This window comes from Schistocerca gregaria, chromosome 6 (genome assembly GCF_023897955.1).
Source record: "Schistocerca gregaria isolate iqSchGreg1 chromosome 6, iqSchGreg1.2, whole genome shotgun sequence".
NCBI classification, from domain to species: domain Eukaryota; kingdom Metazoa; phylum Arthropoda; class Insecta; order Orthoptera; family Acrididae; genus Schistocerca; species Schistocerca gregaria.
In genome coordinates this window covers 523,254,709-523,270,380 of record NC_064925.1, presented here as the reverse complement: position 1 = coordinate 523,270,380, position 15,672 = coordinate 523,254,709, and the positions used below count along the sequence as shown (strand labels likewise).

The 15,672-nt window shown below is 39.1% G+C and overlaps 1 protein-coding gene across 2 annotated transcripts in view; it reads right to left on the bottom strand.

Annotated features, from left to right (window-relative positions):
- LOC126278984 (F-box only protein 22-like) overlaps positions 1 to 15,672 on the bottom strand; it is a 167,627-nt gene that overhangs the window by 110,372 nt on the left and 41,583 nt on the right. For both annotated transcript variants that reach the window (XM_049979286.1, XM_049979287.1), the window contains exon 3: positions 8,490 to 8,580. In XM_049979286.1, the coding sequence (XP_049835243.1) occupies positions 8,490 to 8,580 (91 nt within the window). The remainder of the gene's footprint in view (positions 1 to 8,489; positions 8,581 to 15,672) is intronic.

Genomic DNA, 15,672 nt, shown 5'->3' with positions numbered 1-15,672 from the left:
GCAAAATTCTTGGTGACTTTAAAAAAGTTTTTCGAAGCTTCAAAATTCTTTCCTGACCCAGTGGAAGAAATTTACTTCCTATGTGCCCCTTGGCACCAAATTTTCGGGCCACAGTCAAGCTCCATAAGGACCATTTGCCTATAAGCCCAGTTGGTAATCTATGCGAGGGGTAGGTTTCCAAGCTGAGAAACTTGGAACTAATTCAAATTAGCATTTCAAACATCCGGTCTGACTTATTATCCATAACAGGGAGCAGCTAATCAGTAATGTTTCAAAATTAACTATTCCCCTGGGCACTATCATGGTATTTTTGGACATCAAAAATATGCACATGTCAATAACAGTTGACCAGATCTGTAATATATATATAATAATTTCCTCTCCCTTAGTGGCTGTCCTGCTATGGAGATTAATGAAGTCATTCAATTACTGGATCTGGTCCTTGAATTCAATTATTTTCTGTTTGGTGATCATTTTTTCCTACAAAAACAAGGCCCAGCTATGGGCTCTCCTGTGTCCTTCTGTCTTGTTAACATTTTCATTAGCAATTTGGGGAACAATCTAGTCAACCAATTTACGTCAATTTCAAATAAAACACTGGCCTGGTACCAATATGCAGCTACTTTACACTCGTCCAAATGAGGATTGCGAGATCTTCATCAACAAGATAAGTTAAGTTATATACTAGCATTCAGCTTACAATTTGACACAGTCCTCGCAGTTCACACACCTATCCAGATCTGTTGATTACCCTGAGAGACTCAAAGACTAAATTTGAAATTTACAGAAAACCATCTGCCATGGACATGGTGATCCATCAAAGTCCCAGCCACCTTCTCAGGTATAAAAAGACCGCTTTCATGTCCCTCCTTTATAGATTGCACACTGTTCCTCTCACAGGTGAAACCTGTAACTGAGAACTGATCCCTATTAAGTACATTGCTAACATTAACAAACACAACTCTGATTTCATTATTCACATCAACAAGGACATCCAAAAGAAAGTCAACCCATTCTTTCTCCTCCCCAGCGGCAAATTGCTCTCGCAACAGTAAAAAACAAACAAACAAGCAAACACCTTTCCATAGGAAAACCCATTATGGGAATATTTCCGAAGGAACAGGTAAGCAGTTAAAAGCAAAAGGCATTTTCCCAGCCTTTCTTTATTCCAAGGGGTACTGGTTTCAAATTCTCTCATAACGAGCACTTCAGATTCAATAAATTTGATTCTACAGGTATTTACCCATTTTTGTAATAACTGTCCAGACCCCTACAATAGGCAAACAAGAAGTAGTTTCCGAATTGAGTTTAAGGAACACCTGGGCCACAAGAGTTCTCAATCTGTGCTTACCACTCACCTACATGATACTGGATATACTATTTCCAGTCTGTAACAGTTTCTTTTTCTTTTTTTTAATTACTGCTGCCAGTCACAAAATTTGTCAACTATTGTATTACTTATTTATTTAGCGACATGTTTCAAGGGTTATACCTCATCTTCAGGCCAAATGGCATTCCAAAAACAACTTTACAATAAGGTAATTCTGATGTAACATAGTCTTTTCGTAAATGCTGTGGTCTAAAAGACTATGTAACATCAGTATGACCTTATTGTAAAGTGGTTTCTGTAATGCCATTTAGCCTGAAGATGAGGTATAACTATAGGAACATGTTGCTAAATAAATCAGTAATATGATCGTTGACAAAGTTTGTGACTGGTAGCAGTAATTTAAAAAAAACCTTTACATATTTCTTGAGACAGTCACGGTCGAAAAATAGTCAAAATGGCTCCAAATTCTTTTATTTCCAATCTGTCCACTAATTTAAGGATCTTATGTAATGGTAACAAAGGCAATATTCTTTATTTACATCTACATCTACATGGATACTCTGCAAATCACATTTAAGTGCCTGGCAGAGGATTCATTGAACCACCTTCACAATTATCTATTATTCCAGTCTCGTATAGCATGCGGAAAGAATGAACACCTATATCTTTCCGTACGAGCTCTGATTTCCCTTATTTTATTGTGGTGATCGTTCCTCTCTGTGTAAGTCGATGTCAAGGAAATATTTTCGCATTCTGAGGAGAAAGTTGGTGATTGGAATTTCGTGAGAAGATTCTGTCGCAATGAAAAACGCCTTTATTCTAACGATGTCCAGCCCAAATCCTGTATCATTTCTGTGACACACCCTCCCATATTTCGCAATAATACAAAACATGCTGCCTTTCTTTGAACTTTTTCGATGTACTCTGTCAGTCCTATCTGGTAAGGATCCCACACCATGCAGCAGTTTTCTAAAAGAGGACGGACAAGCTTAGTGTAGGCAGTCCCCTTAGTAGATCTGTTACATTTTCTAAGTCCCCTGCCAATAAAACGCAGTCTTTGGTTAGCCTTCCCCACAACATTTTCTATGTTTTCCTTCTAATTCAAGTTGTTCATAATTGTAATACCTAGGTATTTAGTTGAATTTACAGCTTTTAGATTAGACTGATTTATCGTGTAACCAAAGTTTAACGAGTTCCTTTTAGCACTCATGTGTATGACCTCACACTTTTCAATATTTAAGGTCAACTGCCACTTTTCGTACCATTCTGATATTTCTTCTAAATCGTTTTGCAGTTTGTTTTGATCTCCTGATGGCTTTATTAGACGATAAACAACAGTGTCATCTGCAAACAACTGAAGACGGCTGCTCAGATTGTCTCCCAAATCGTTTATATAGATAAGGAACAGCAAAGGACCTATAACACTACCTAGGGGAACACCAGAAATCACTTCTGTTTTACTCGATAACTTTCCATCAACTACTACAAACTGTGATCTCTCTGCCAGGAAATCACAGATCCAGTCACATAACTGAGACGATATTCCATAAGCACGCAATTTCACTACGAGCCGCTTGTGTGGTACAGTGTCATCCAGAAATCCAGAATCGATCTGAAACCCTTGTCAATAGCACTCAGCACTTCATGTGAATAAAGAACTAGTTGTGTTTCACGAGAATGATGTTTTCTAAACCCATGTTGACTGTGTGCCAATAGACCGTTTTCTTCGAGGTAATTCATTATGTTCGAACACAATATATGTTCTAAAATCCTGCTGCATATCGACATTAATGATATGGGCCTGTAATTTAGTGGATTACTCCTACTACCTTTCTTGAATATTGGTGTGACCTGTGCAACTTTCCGGTCTTGGGGTACGGATCTTTCGTTGCGCAAACAGTTGTATATGACCGTTAAGTATGGAGCTAATGCATCAGTATACCCCGAAAGGAACCTAACAGGTATATAGTCTGGACCAGAAGACTTGCTTTTATTAAGTGATTTAAGTTGCTTCACTACTCCAAGGATATTTACTTCTACGTTACTCATGTTGGCAGCTGTTATCGATTCGAATTCTGGAATATTTACTTGGTCTTTTTTTGTGGAGGCATTTCGGAAGGCTGTGTTCAGTAACTCTGCTTTGGCAGCACTGTCTTTGATAGTATCTCCATTGCTAGCATGCAGAGAAGGCATTGATTATTTCTTGCCGCAACATACTTCACATACAACCAGAATCTCTTTGGATTTTCTGTCAGGTTTCCAGACAAAGTTTAGTTGTGGAAACTGTTATATGCATCTCGCACTGAAGTCCGCGCTACATTTTGAGCTTCTGTAAAAGATCGCCAATCTACAGGGTTTTGCATCTGTTTAAATTTGGCATGTTTGTTTCGTTGTTTCTGTAAACAATGTTCTAACCCGTTTTGTGCACCAAGGAGGATCAGCTTTTGTTAATTTATTTGGTATAAACCTATCAATTGCTGTCGATACTATTTCTTTGAATTTAAACCACATCTGGTCTACACTTATATTATTGATTTGGAGTGAGAGGAGATTGTCTCTCAAAAAGGTGTCAAGTGAATTTTTATCTGCTTTTTTGAATAGGTATATTTTTTCGCTCATTTTTTGAGGATTTGGGGATAACATTATTCAATCTTGCTACGACAGCTCTGTGTTTACTAACCCCTGAATCGGTTTTGATGCTCATTATTAACTCAGGATTATTTATTGCTAAGAGGTCAAGTGTGTTTTCACAACTGTTTACTATTTGTGTGGGCTCATGAACTAACTGCTCAAAAGAATTTTCAGAGAATGTGTTTAGCACAATTTCGGATGATATTTTATGTGTACCTCTGGAATTAAACATATATTTTCTCCACCATATCGAGGGTAAATTAAAGTTACTACCAACTATTATCGTGTGAGTCAAGTACGTGTTTTAAATCAAACTCAAGTTTTCTCTGAACCTTTCAGCAACTGTATCATCTGAATAGGGAGGTCGGGAAAAGGATCCAGTTATTATTTTATTCCGGTTGCCAACAATGACCTCTGCCCATACTAACTCACAGGAAGTGTCTACTTCAATTTCGTGACAAGTTACACAACTTCTGACAGCAACAAACACGCCACCACCAATCATGTTTAGCCTATCACAGTAAGGTTCTTCGCAAAAATTTTGGCTGAGGTTATATCCGGCTTTAGCCAGCTATCAGTGCCTATAACGAATTGAGCGTCAGTGCTTTCTATTAGCGCTTGGAGCTCTGGCACTTTCCCAACATAGCTACGACAATTTACAGCTATTATACTAATGGTTCCTGTATCTACGTTCTTCCTGTGTTTAGCCTGCACCCTTTGTGACTGAAGCCCTTCTTGTGTTTTCCCGAGACCCTCTAACCTAAAAAACCGCCCAGTCCACACCACACAGCCCCTGCTACCTGTGTAGCCACCTCCTGTGTATAGTGGACACCTGACCTATTCAGCGGAGCCCGAAACCCAACCATCCTTTGGCGTAAGTCAATAAATCTGCAGTCTACACGGTCACAGAACTGTCAGAGCATCTGATTCAGTCCCTCCACTCAGCTCTGTACCAGAGGTCCGCAATCGGTCCTGCTGACTATGCTGCAAATGGTCAGCTCTGCTTTCATCTTGCAAGCAAGACTGGCCGCCTTTACCACTTCTGTTAGCCACTCGAAACCAGAAAGAATCACTTCTGATCCAAAGTGACACACATCATTGGTACCAACGTGAGCCACCACCTGCAGTTGGCTGCACCCAGTGCTCTTCATGGCATCCGGCAGGACCCTTTCCACATCTGGAATGACCCCACCCAGTATGCACAAGGAGCACACATTAGATTTCTTACCCTTCTTGTCAGCCAAGTCCTTAAGGGTCCCTATAACACACCGAACGTTGGAGCTCCCAACTACCAATAATCCCAACCTCTGTGATTGCCTGGATCTTGCAGGCTGAGTGGTTTTCTCTGTTCTGGAGTAGGTCCATATTTTGCACTCCCTCAGTTTCCTGACTACACCCTGAATGGCCAGTCAGAACTTGCGACATTATGACATCCTCTCAAGTTTCAACAGCCTATGCCCTCCCCTCTCCCTCAATTTCCCACCGTAAGCTCTTTCTTCAGGTATCATTTAAATTTTTTTTCCATACTGGTCTTTGCAGTATGAGATTCCTTTGTCAGCCCATATATGTATGTATTTGTGTTACCTGTGTCTAGTATTAAGCTATGACACACTTATTAGTCCCCATTTAATTGTTCCCCTAATTAGTTTGTTACAATTTCTATAGGTCACTTATAATCTTTTTATATTATTAATGTTTTATCAAGGAATTTTTAATTCTATCTAGCAGCGTACTGCACGCCCTGCAATTCCCCTCCATATATTAGTTATATTACTCATTATCTTTCTCCTCTTTATTTTGTAACAGTTCCCAGCCTTCAATTGATACATAATCAGGTTTCTTCTGTCTCCATCTTGGCACCCTCTAGCAGCATATTTCCATACTTCTTGTTGGCCACTTCTCTCGGACGCACTGCATGCCAGCAGTTTCAATAACACTAAGTCAACAGGGCTGTTTGGTTGCCTGGCCTTCCTACTTCAGTCATAGTCATGTCTCCAACATGAGCCTTTTACGCTCATGTGTTGAATTTTCATCACCAGTGAGTCTTTATTTTCCTGTCCAAATGCAGATTAAATTCTGCATATAGTTTTCTTCTGGGGTCTTACTTGAACACCTTTCTAGGTCCATACCTGCAGCTCCCAGTGCTCCTGACACATCCTGCAGCTGTTACCCATTGGAATTTTAGATGTTTCATTTTGTAGCCATCCAATTTAAGTGATTCTGACAATGCAGACACCATCCAAATGTTGGGAGTCTGAGTATCTTTAATGACCCAACGTTAAATTAGTTACATGAATATTTTTTCCACTATATTTCTGGTTTAATTGCCTTATTTTAACCATTATTATACTTTCAAATTCTCATTATGTTTTTCATAGATGTATACACCTGAGGATGTGATTAAATCATCATGAAACCAGCCATGTATGATCCTGTATAAAGGACCTATTAACAGTTAAGTGGCTGCCCTTCCATAAATCTTAGCCACCTACAGTTCTCACATCTGTAGTGATGGGCAGGCCCTTTCCAAATATATCAGGGGTCTCATGGAGGCCTTTGCAGACCAACCTTGTAAGGAAACAGATCTCCCGTGCCTTATCTGTCCAGTCACCCATCTCCCAGAGTCCCCATCAACCGGCCACAAAGGAGCATTCCCCTCATGACTCAGTATCATCCAGGACTGGAGCAACTGAATCACATTCTCCACCAGGATTTCAATTACCTCTCTCTCATGCCTTCAAATGAGGAACATCCTATTCACCATCCTATCCCTCTTCTCACAGTGGTATCCACTGCCCACAGAACCCATGCAATATCCTCTTCCATCTCTCCTCTACTCCTGTTCTCAACCCCTCACCTCACCCTCACAGCTCATATCCCTGTAACAGACCTAGATGCAAGACCTGTCCCATACATAATCCCACCATAACCTACTCTAGTCTGGTGACAAGCATCACCTACCCCTTCAAAGACAGGGCTACCTGTGAAAGCAGTCAAATGGTCTATAAGCTAAGGTGGCCAAGACAACCAATAAGCTGTCTGTCTGCGTGTATAGCCACCAATGAACTGTGACGAACACACAGCTGGACTACGCAGTCGCTGACTATATCTCTCAACACAATGTTCTTAATTTCAATGACTGCTTTGCAGCCTCCGCTACCTGGATTCTTCCTGCCAACACCAGCTCTCATGAACTGCACAGATGGGAACTCTCCCTGCAGTATGTACTATTTCCCCATAATCCCCCTGGTTTCAACCTTCATTAGCCTCCTATCTCCTTCCCTCCACTGCAACACTACACAGCCTTCTATTTTACCAATGCACCCACAGTCCTCCCCCCCCCCCCCCCCCCCCCCTCCCCTGCCCCTTCCTCCACCTGGGGACTGCACCTAGCTGCCCCATCTTGCCCGTACCATGCCCCTGCATGCTCCCACAACCAACACTTTACTGTCTCCCATCACTATCCTTCTATCCCACCCTAGCATCCTCCTCACACCCACAACTCAGATTGCTTCTCCCACCATGCACAGTTTCTCATAGTCCAGCCTCAGTAACCAGAAACAGTGGTCATGCACGTGTAAGTTGTGTTTGCGTGAATGTGAGGGTGTGGTCTACTTTCAAAGAAAGTATCTGTCTGGGACACAACATCTTCCCTATATGGCGAATCACATTCTTTATAGATATATATTACACTTTTGGAGAATATCAGAAACTTCTGTCATATCACAGCTAAACTCAACATTTCAGGTAGGGCATTTTCTGTAAAGTTAAGTTGTTTTGTTCAATGCCAATATCTCATTAAAGAACAGAGATAACATGCCTAACCTCTTTAGAAACATCTGTCTGCAATGTTGTTCTGCAAAACAGATTGTAATTCGTAATTTAAGAATTTACATTTTATAGAGAGAATTCAGGGTAAAAAATTACCCGTTTATTTGATAAACTGAAAGTACCACAATCGAAGATAAATTATTTAGAACCAATGAAGATATAACCAGGTGAAGCGAGATTTTGGGTAGTGGGGCTATTAAATATGTAATTATACTGTACTCACCTCTTCAACACTGTGGTCATGATTAGTGTAATTCACAAGTATTGATATAAATATTTTTATCTTGCTTATAACTTTCATTTAAAATTTGTCACCTATATTTAAGTACTTCTATTAAAAAGCAATATTATGTCAAGAGTTACATAGGAAAACCGTGACAAAATTTTATATTTTTATGAATAGTATTACAAGAACAGTATTTCCAATCGTATGCTGTGAGAAATAGAGAAAACAAAAGCTACACTTGAAAAGCACTTAAACTCCAAATGTAACATGTTCAACAACAGTCAAATTTTGCTACTACACTGATACTACATTTTTTCCACTATCTTTACAATTTCTTTTACGAGCTGTTCTAATGATAACATAAGAGCAAGGCTGTGAAAGTGTTTACATACAAATTGCTAAGGAATGTTATTAGCTTCGACCATATGCAAAAATGGACAGAATGATAGTATATTCTTTGAAGTATATTACCTCACTTTCTCTTTTATTTTTCTCCCCAAACATTGTGGGGGTCTTATTTTTGGTCTTTGATGAATTTGCTTTGGCCATCGCAGTCTTACTTCTGTAACAGAAAAGAAAAAAAAGCTAATAAGAATCAGTATACAATATAACAATGAAAATAATTTTTGAAAACATAACATAATTAGATAAATAAAAAATCCACTCACCAAGCAGCAGCAGCAGGAGAAAACATATATGAAGGTCAAAGAAATGTGCAAGACTTCGGAACCAGTGGCTCCTTCTTCTGGCAGAAGGGATGAAGAGGAAGGAAGAGGGGTCAAGCAAAAGAACTGATAAAGTGTAGAAAATGAGGAGAGTTCAGGAAAGTCATCTAGAACTCCGAGTTGGGGAGACTTACAGGACAGGACTTACGGACTTCTCTCGTCATCCAGGAAGTCTCCTGGATGCCTTTTCTAAACTTTTCCCCGTTTCCTAAACCTCTCCAGTCCTTTTCCTTCATTCTTCCTTCCTCTTCAACCCTCTGCTAGAAAAAGGAGCCAGTGGCTCCAAAATCTAGCACATTTCTTTAACTGTCATACATGTTTTCTACTGTCACCACTTGGTGAGTAGATTTTTAACCTATCCAATTACAGTACAAATTATAAGATGAACACATACATTCTGAAAGTTCAGAAAAATAAAAATATTCTGCTCATACTAGAAACAGACAGTAATAGTCTACACAAAATATGTGTGTAAAATTACACAGTGATTAACTGCTTAACATGTTGCAACAGAAACCACAGTTCAGAAATTGTTCACAGTCCTTCCGATTATGCTGACATAAAGAACTGGGTATTTGCTTACTTTGCATACATTCACCCTCTGCTACCTTAAAGTATTATCTTCCGGGGCAGTGAGGCTATAGTAAATAATTTATTTATTCAATTTATTTGACAAGTAGGAATCTTGAGTAAAGTAAATAGTAGATCTTGTACAGGCATAATCAAAGATCATGGAGTTCTTAAACACATTTTCCAGTAGATTTATTCTTTAATAGCATTTGTTGTTGAGAAAAAAAATCACCTGAAGATTAACTGTGTTTTGCAAAACCATTTCAAAGAGAGGAGCTGCTTTCTGGAATTCCCATTTGATAAAAATTGACAAAATGAGAACACACACATATCAAAAGAAAACTTAAACATATTTTATTTACAGCACTCTTTGCATATTGTTTGTTTATCAAGACTTAAAGATTCCCCTGTTGCTGCACAACAAGTATGAATGTCCACTGTAAACATCCCTCTATTCTTACAGTTTGTTCTTGACTAATATTTATATCAATGTGGTCATGCATAAGCCATAATTAAGCTAGAAGTAGGAGACAAACAGTAAGAACTCAAAATAAATGTGGAAAAGAGCAGCTATTTCCAAAGTTTTCCTGCAAATATTCTTACAAAGATTTTGTCTTTTTAGGCACAAACAGTAAATAGCAGTTAGTTGTGTGTGTAATGTACAAAACTGGTGCCAGACAGCTAATGTATACCTTGACTCATTCCACATATGATCATTCTTTTATTTATTCATCATGTTCTCCAGATCCCGTTAACTAGAAGAAGTGTCCAGGACGTGGTTCATATAATGGTAAATCAATGCTCAGAAAATTAATCTGTACATTGCATCAACAATGAACTATAATTACTATGCTTAAGTCTACTTGTGATTACATCAGCCAAATTCAGTCTCGCAAATTAGAAGAAAATCTACTACTTTGAAAAATGCTGATGCTTTCTCAGTTATATTTAATATCTGTTGTTTATCTTTTATTGATAGCTTTATGTTTACTTGTTTATACCGGTATTTTTTTAAAGAAAATAGTTGCTTAAAACTGTGACATCAGAGGCCTGTTTCAATACGCTATTGCTCTGTCGAGCAGTCTTCCAATGAACTCTGCTACTGCCATACAGCTATGGAATTTTCAGTCTTTGAAACTAGATTCTCGGATATTTTGCAGAAGTGGCTAATGAAGTGCATTTTTAATTTCATTTTGACCATCAGTGCCGGCCGCAAGCCCAGGGCCTCACCTTGCAATTGGTGAGGGAGGAAGAGGAGGAGGGGATTAACAACCTTGTTAAAAAACCTGGGTCCATCTGGCTCCGGATGGTAGTACCCTGAATGGGCCGTCGCCAGGGTAACAGGTGAAGACAGACAATGGTTGGAAAGCGGAAGAAGATTTTACACGTCCCAATGGTGCAAAAGTGGAAGAACTGTCTTCATACCTTACTTCGCGTAGTGTCTGTACTCCAGAGGGGCGGCTACAAACAGCATCTGTTCTCCATGCTAGCAGCAGCCTAAACTTATGCTGGCAGCAGTTCTAAAATGCCTTTGGGAGTGGCGACCCTACTGTAATAATAGCCTATATATGAAATGGTACTCCAGAACCAGCCTCGGAAAAGGCTCGGGCATTCCCTGCAGGCGACATGCAGTTCTTGGGGTGCTGGGGGAACTGTGAGAAGTGGGCGACTAGGCACCAACACAATGAAGGTGGGTATCATTAATGTGATGACTCTTACTGGGAAGGCGGGAGAGTTGATAGACTTCATGGAAAAGGAGAACATAGAACCGATGGAACTTAGTGGAGTTAGATGGAAGGGAAGAGGGAGGAGGAAAATGAGGACAGGCTACACACTCTACTGGAGTGGTGGACAGGAAGCCAAAAATGGAGTAGGTATCATAGTAAAACCAAACCTAGATGAATATGTGGAAGCAGTAGAATACACAAGTGATAGGGTGATGAGGATTCGGATGAGAAAAAGGAATGTAGAGAAGGACTTCATCCAAGTATGTGCACCACAAACAGGAAATAAAGAAGAGAACATGGAGGATTTTCTTGAAGTATTAGAGATTAATATTACAGATGTGGAAGCAAAGTAATGGGTGACCTAAATGCACAGGAAGGCAAAGAAAGGCTACGGAAGGAGGAGATAACTGTCCATATGGATATGGGAGGAAAAATGAGGAAGGAGAGAAACTTGTTGACTTCTGTGAAACGAACGGGCTGATTATGGGCAACACGTGGTTCTCTAAAAAGAATAGCCAAAAGATATCGCAATATGGATGGAGTGATAGACGGACAAAGATGGTCATCGATTACTTTCTGGTGGAAAAGAAAATCGGAGACAGTTGACAGATGTAACAGCACTCCCAGGAGACCATTGAGTGGTGGTGGCAAACATGAGATTCGATTAATTGAAAGACATAAAGGAAGAAAGGGAAAGGAAAATAAAAGTGTGGAAACTAAAGGATGGCATGATACAAGAAAAGTTTAAGGAGTTTCTTAAGTGTAAAATCCCTAACACTGAGTATGGCAATATGGTAGAGGAATGGGGTAAGATCAAAGAAGCGTTTGTAAGCTCTGCTGAGAAGACCTGTGGCAGAGTGTCTGGAAGGGTAAAGGAAAAGGAGACACCATAGTGGAATGAGAGGGTGAAGGAGGCAGTAAAAGAAAAGAAGAAAGCCTGGCATAAATGGGAAAGAGATCGAACAGCTGAAAGTAAAAGGAAATAACGGGATAGTAAGTGTAAGAAAATGGTAGCAGAATAAAACAGGAAAAGCTGGGAGAAATTCACCCAAGAGTTGGAAAAAGATGTTACTAGTGGTAAGAGGATGATATATGGAATTACAAAGAGTATGAGGAAAGAAAAAACATACACAAAGCTAGTGAAAGGGGATAGCGGAGAGCTATTAATGCAACCAGAGGAGATAAGGAAAAGATGGAAAGAGTACTTTGATAAATTACTAAATGTGAAGAATGGCACTGGAAAGGGAATAGAAATATGGCAGGGGGGCAGGGGTCTGGAAGAAGAGGAGGATATAATGATGTTAGAAGTGGAACTAGCTGTGAGAAAAATGAAAACGGGAAAGGCACCTGGGATAGATGAAATTACTGTGGAAATGATAAAGGCATCTGGACCAGTTGGGCTACAGTGGCTATATATACTAATAAGATGCATTTGGAATCAAAAATTTGTACCTGAAGAATGGGCAAAGGGAATAATAATCCCAGTTTTCAAGAAGGGTGACAGGAAAGTATATGACAACTATTGAGGTATCACACTCATATCCCAAGTAGCAAAAATAATGGAGAGGATACTGGAACGAAGAGTGAGAGAAAAAGTGGAAGGGCAGTTAGAAGAGGAGCAGTATGGCTTTCGTCATGGTAGATCAACAGTGGACTCAATCTTTAGTATGAGACAGTAGATGGATAGACATTAGGAGTATGGGAAAGATCTGGTGATGACATTTATCGACCTAGTGAAAGCATATGACTGCGTTCCCAGGGTAAAGATATGGGTAACCTTGAAGAGAAAGGGAGTCGGAAAGCAAACATCTGAAGTCATCCAGGCAATGTATGAAAAAAGTTCTAGCTGTGTACAGATACCAGTTGGAAGAACTGAATGGTTTAAGAATGTTAAGTGTGATATCACCACAACTATTTATAATGGTGATGGCTGAAATAGTCAAAGAGACGAAAGAAGCCCATAGAGGAAGTGAGATGAAGCTGTTACTATTTGTGGATGATATTGTGGTGTGGGGAACAACCAGTAACAAAGTACAACAGTACAAAAACAAATAGACATCCTAAATGATAAGGTTGAGAAATATGGAATGAAATTTAGTGTGGAGAAAAGCAAGACCATGGTGGTAACCAGAGGGGATAGAGAGGGCAAGAACTAATTCATATTAAGGGACAGGATATTTCAATAGTGGACAACTTTAAATATTTGGCAAGTGTATTAATGGTGAAAGCTTGTTTGGAGACAGAAATTAGCAAAAGAATACAACAGAGTAGTACATTTTACCAGTGTGTGAGGGGCTTGGCTGGGGAAGGGAAGTACCAATGGGGTGCAAACTGGTGCTATACAAGACATTATTTCACAGCCATACTAATTTACAGCTCAGAGAGTTGGACTATGGCTAGAAGAGAGGAGAGTAGGATACAATCCAGTGAAATGAACTTTCTGAGAAGTATGCTAGGAAAGACGAGAAGAGACAGAGTGAAAAATGAAGATGTTAGGAAGGAAATTAGGGTGGAGAAGTTGACTGAGAAAATTGAAAAGGATGGATTAAAATGGTTTGGGCATGTGAAGAGGATGGGAGAGGGAAGAATACCAAGAAGAATGATGGAGTTCAAGATTGAGGACAAGAGGCCAAGAGGAAGACCGAGTAAGATGAGTTTAATAAGGAGAAACCTACTGTGGAAGCAAATTGTGGAAGAAGAATGGTGGAAAGACCGAGTAAAGTGGTGATGGATCATTGATATCCCAACCTGACCAGATGTTGGATAGAGGGGAAATGAAGATGTTGATATGAGGGATTCATAATTTCTTGCTTTTTTTGTTATAGTGTTTGTTGAACAGAACATGAAAATTATTTTTGTGTCTTGTTTGTGATTTTGTAAATTGCATTTCAACTGAAACTAATTATATTATCAACGAAAATAATCAATTTTTGAAAATGAACGGACAAAAAATCTACTCGCCAAATGGCATCAAGAGAACACACTAATAAACGTATTGAAATTTGCAATCCTTCAAAGCTAGCTGTTCCTTCTTCAGGCAGAAGGGTTGAAGAGGAAGGAAGAGAGCTGAAGGAAAATGACTAGTGAGGTTTAGGAAAGTAGGGAGTGTTCAGAAAAGTTGCCCAGATCCTCGCATGAGGGGAGACTTACTGGGCGGGATGAGAAGCAAACACTGATTGTTGGTGATTGCAAAGGACAACATTTGAAAACCTGAGAGCTTAACAATATATGATTACATTATCAGAAACAAAAACCATTAAGGTGTAAATGTCTATGGCCTGAATGTAGTAATTCCAACATCCTTTATGGAACACGATGTATTCCTTAAGTAATTAAAAATTTTTTACTGCAATTGTTCACTCAGCACAATATCAATGTCCAAGACAAATAGCTAATTATTCTATCAAAATCATTATTGTTTCTTTGCAAATCATTCACTGGCATGATGAGTCTATAATTTGTATCTCTTTCTATGTCATTAAGCACATGCTCATGATATAACTCCTTGGACAATAATCTCAAATTAAAGACTTATTTCTTTTTATTTGCTTGCAGTCAATCAGTAGTAACATTAATCTTAATTAGGTAACTAATCAATTTCAATAATTATGTTTTCAAATTCTCTTTAAGTTTTCTAGACTGCATCACAGGTAACTGAATCCAGTTTGATAAACATTTAATTGAAAAATTTGAAATAGATTTTATTAACTAATTATAACAGAAGAATAAACAGAGGAAAGGGAAATGACAGGCAGACAAAGATGCAGGAGAAGAAACAAAAACTACTACTTCTGAAAGGAGCAAAAGGCTGTTGTTAATATCGTCTTCTATTTGTGTTCATCACCCTCTCAACAGTTTGCTCACTGAGCAGAGCTAAGTTCAACTAGATAAGGATGGGGAAATGAACTCAACACCGTCTACTCAGTGGAGAATCTGGATTGCAGTAATTTAGACAAACCACAGAAAATTCGATTTAGAACAGACAAACTGAGATTTAGATCAGTTTTTCTCAATAGAGCTCCATGTCTTAATCATGACGACAAATCACTTGGAATCTAGTAAAGAAAGTGAAGCTGAGTTTTGAGGCCCAATAATCTTGATTTTCAGAATGAATAATTGAATATGCTGAAGAAAACCTAAATGAGTCTGAAGACAGTATAAAACCTCTGAATGGATGTCTGTGTACTGATTACTGCTGCACAATTTCTAACATTAATGCAGACTGTCTGCATCATGCAAATTATCTGTGTCGCTTTGATACCCCAGGATTTCCATTCCCATAGGATATTTTGCTTAAAATTCCATCCTTATGCAAACTTACTTCTGGCATAGAAAAAAGGCATTCTTACAGATGAAGAATGGATGTGTCTAATTCTACTGGATCTTTTCAGGTGGAGATCACAACACAGTATGCCCAGAGGATGTGCACATGCAGCTTAATGGTGTATTTTGAACCTCGAGAAAGATCAAATCATCTGGAAAGACCTGCACCTAATGTACTTGCCACTCTGCTCTGCCGAGTCAATCTCGTCGTTATTCATTCTGAAGTCACTGCATTACAACCAGTGTCTCTATCACATAAAAAGTTCTCGGTTTACTTGCCACGTCAAATTTGGATAAAATCCCAAGCTT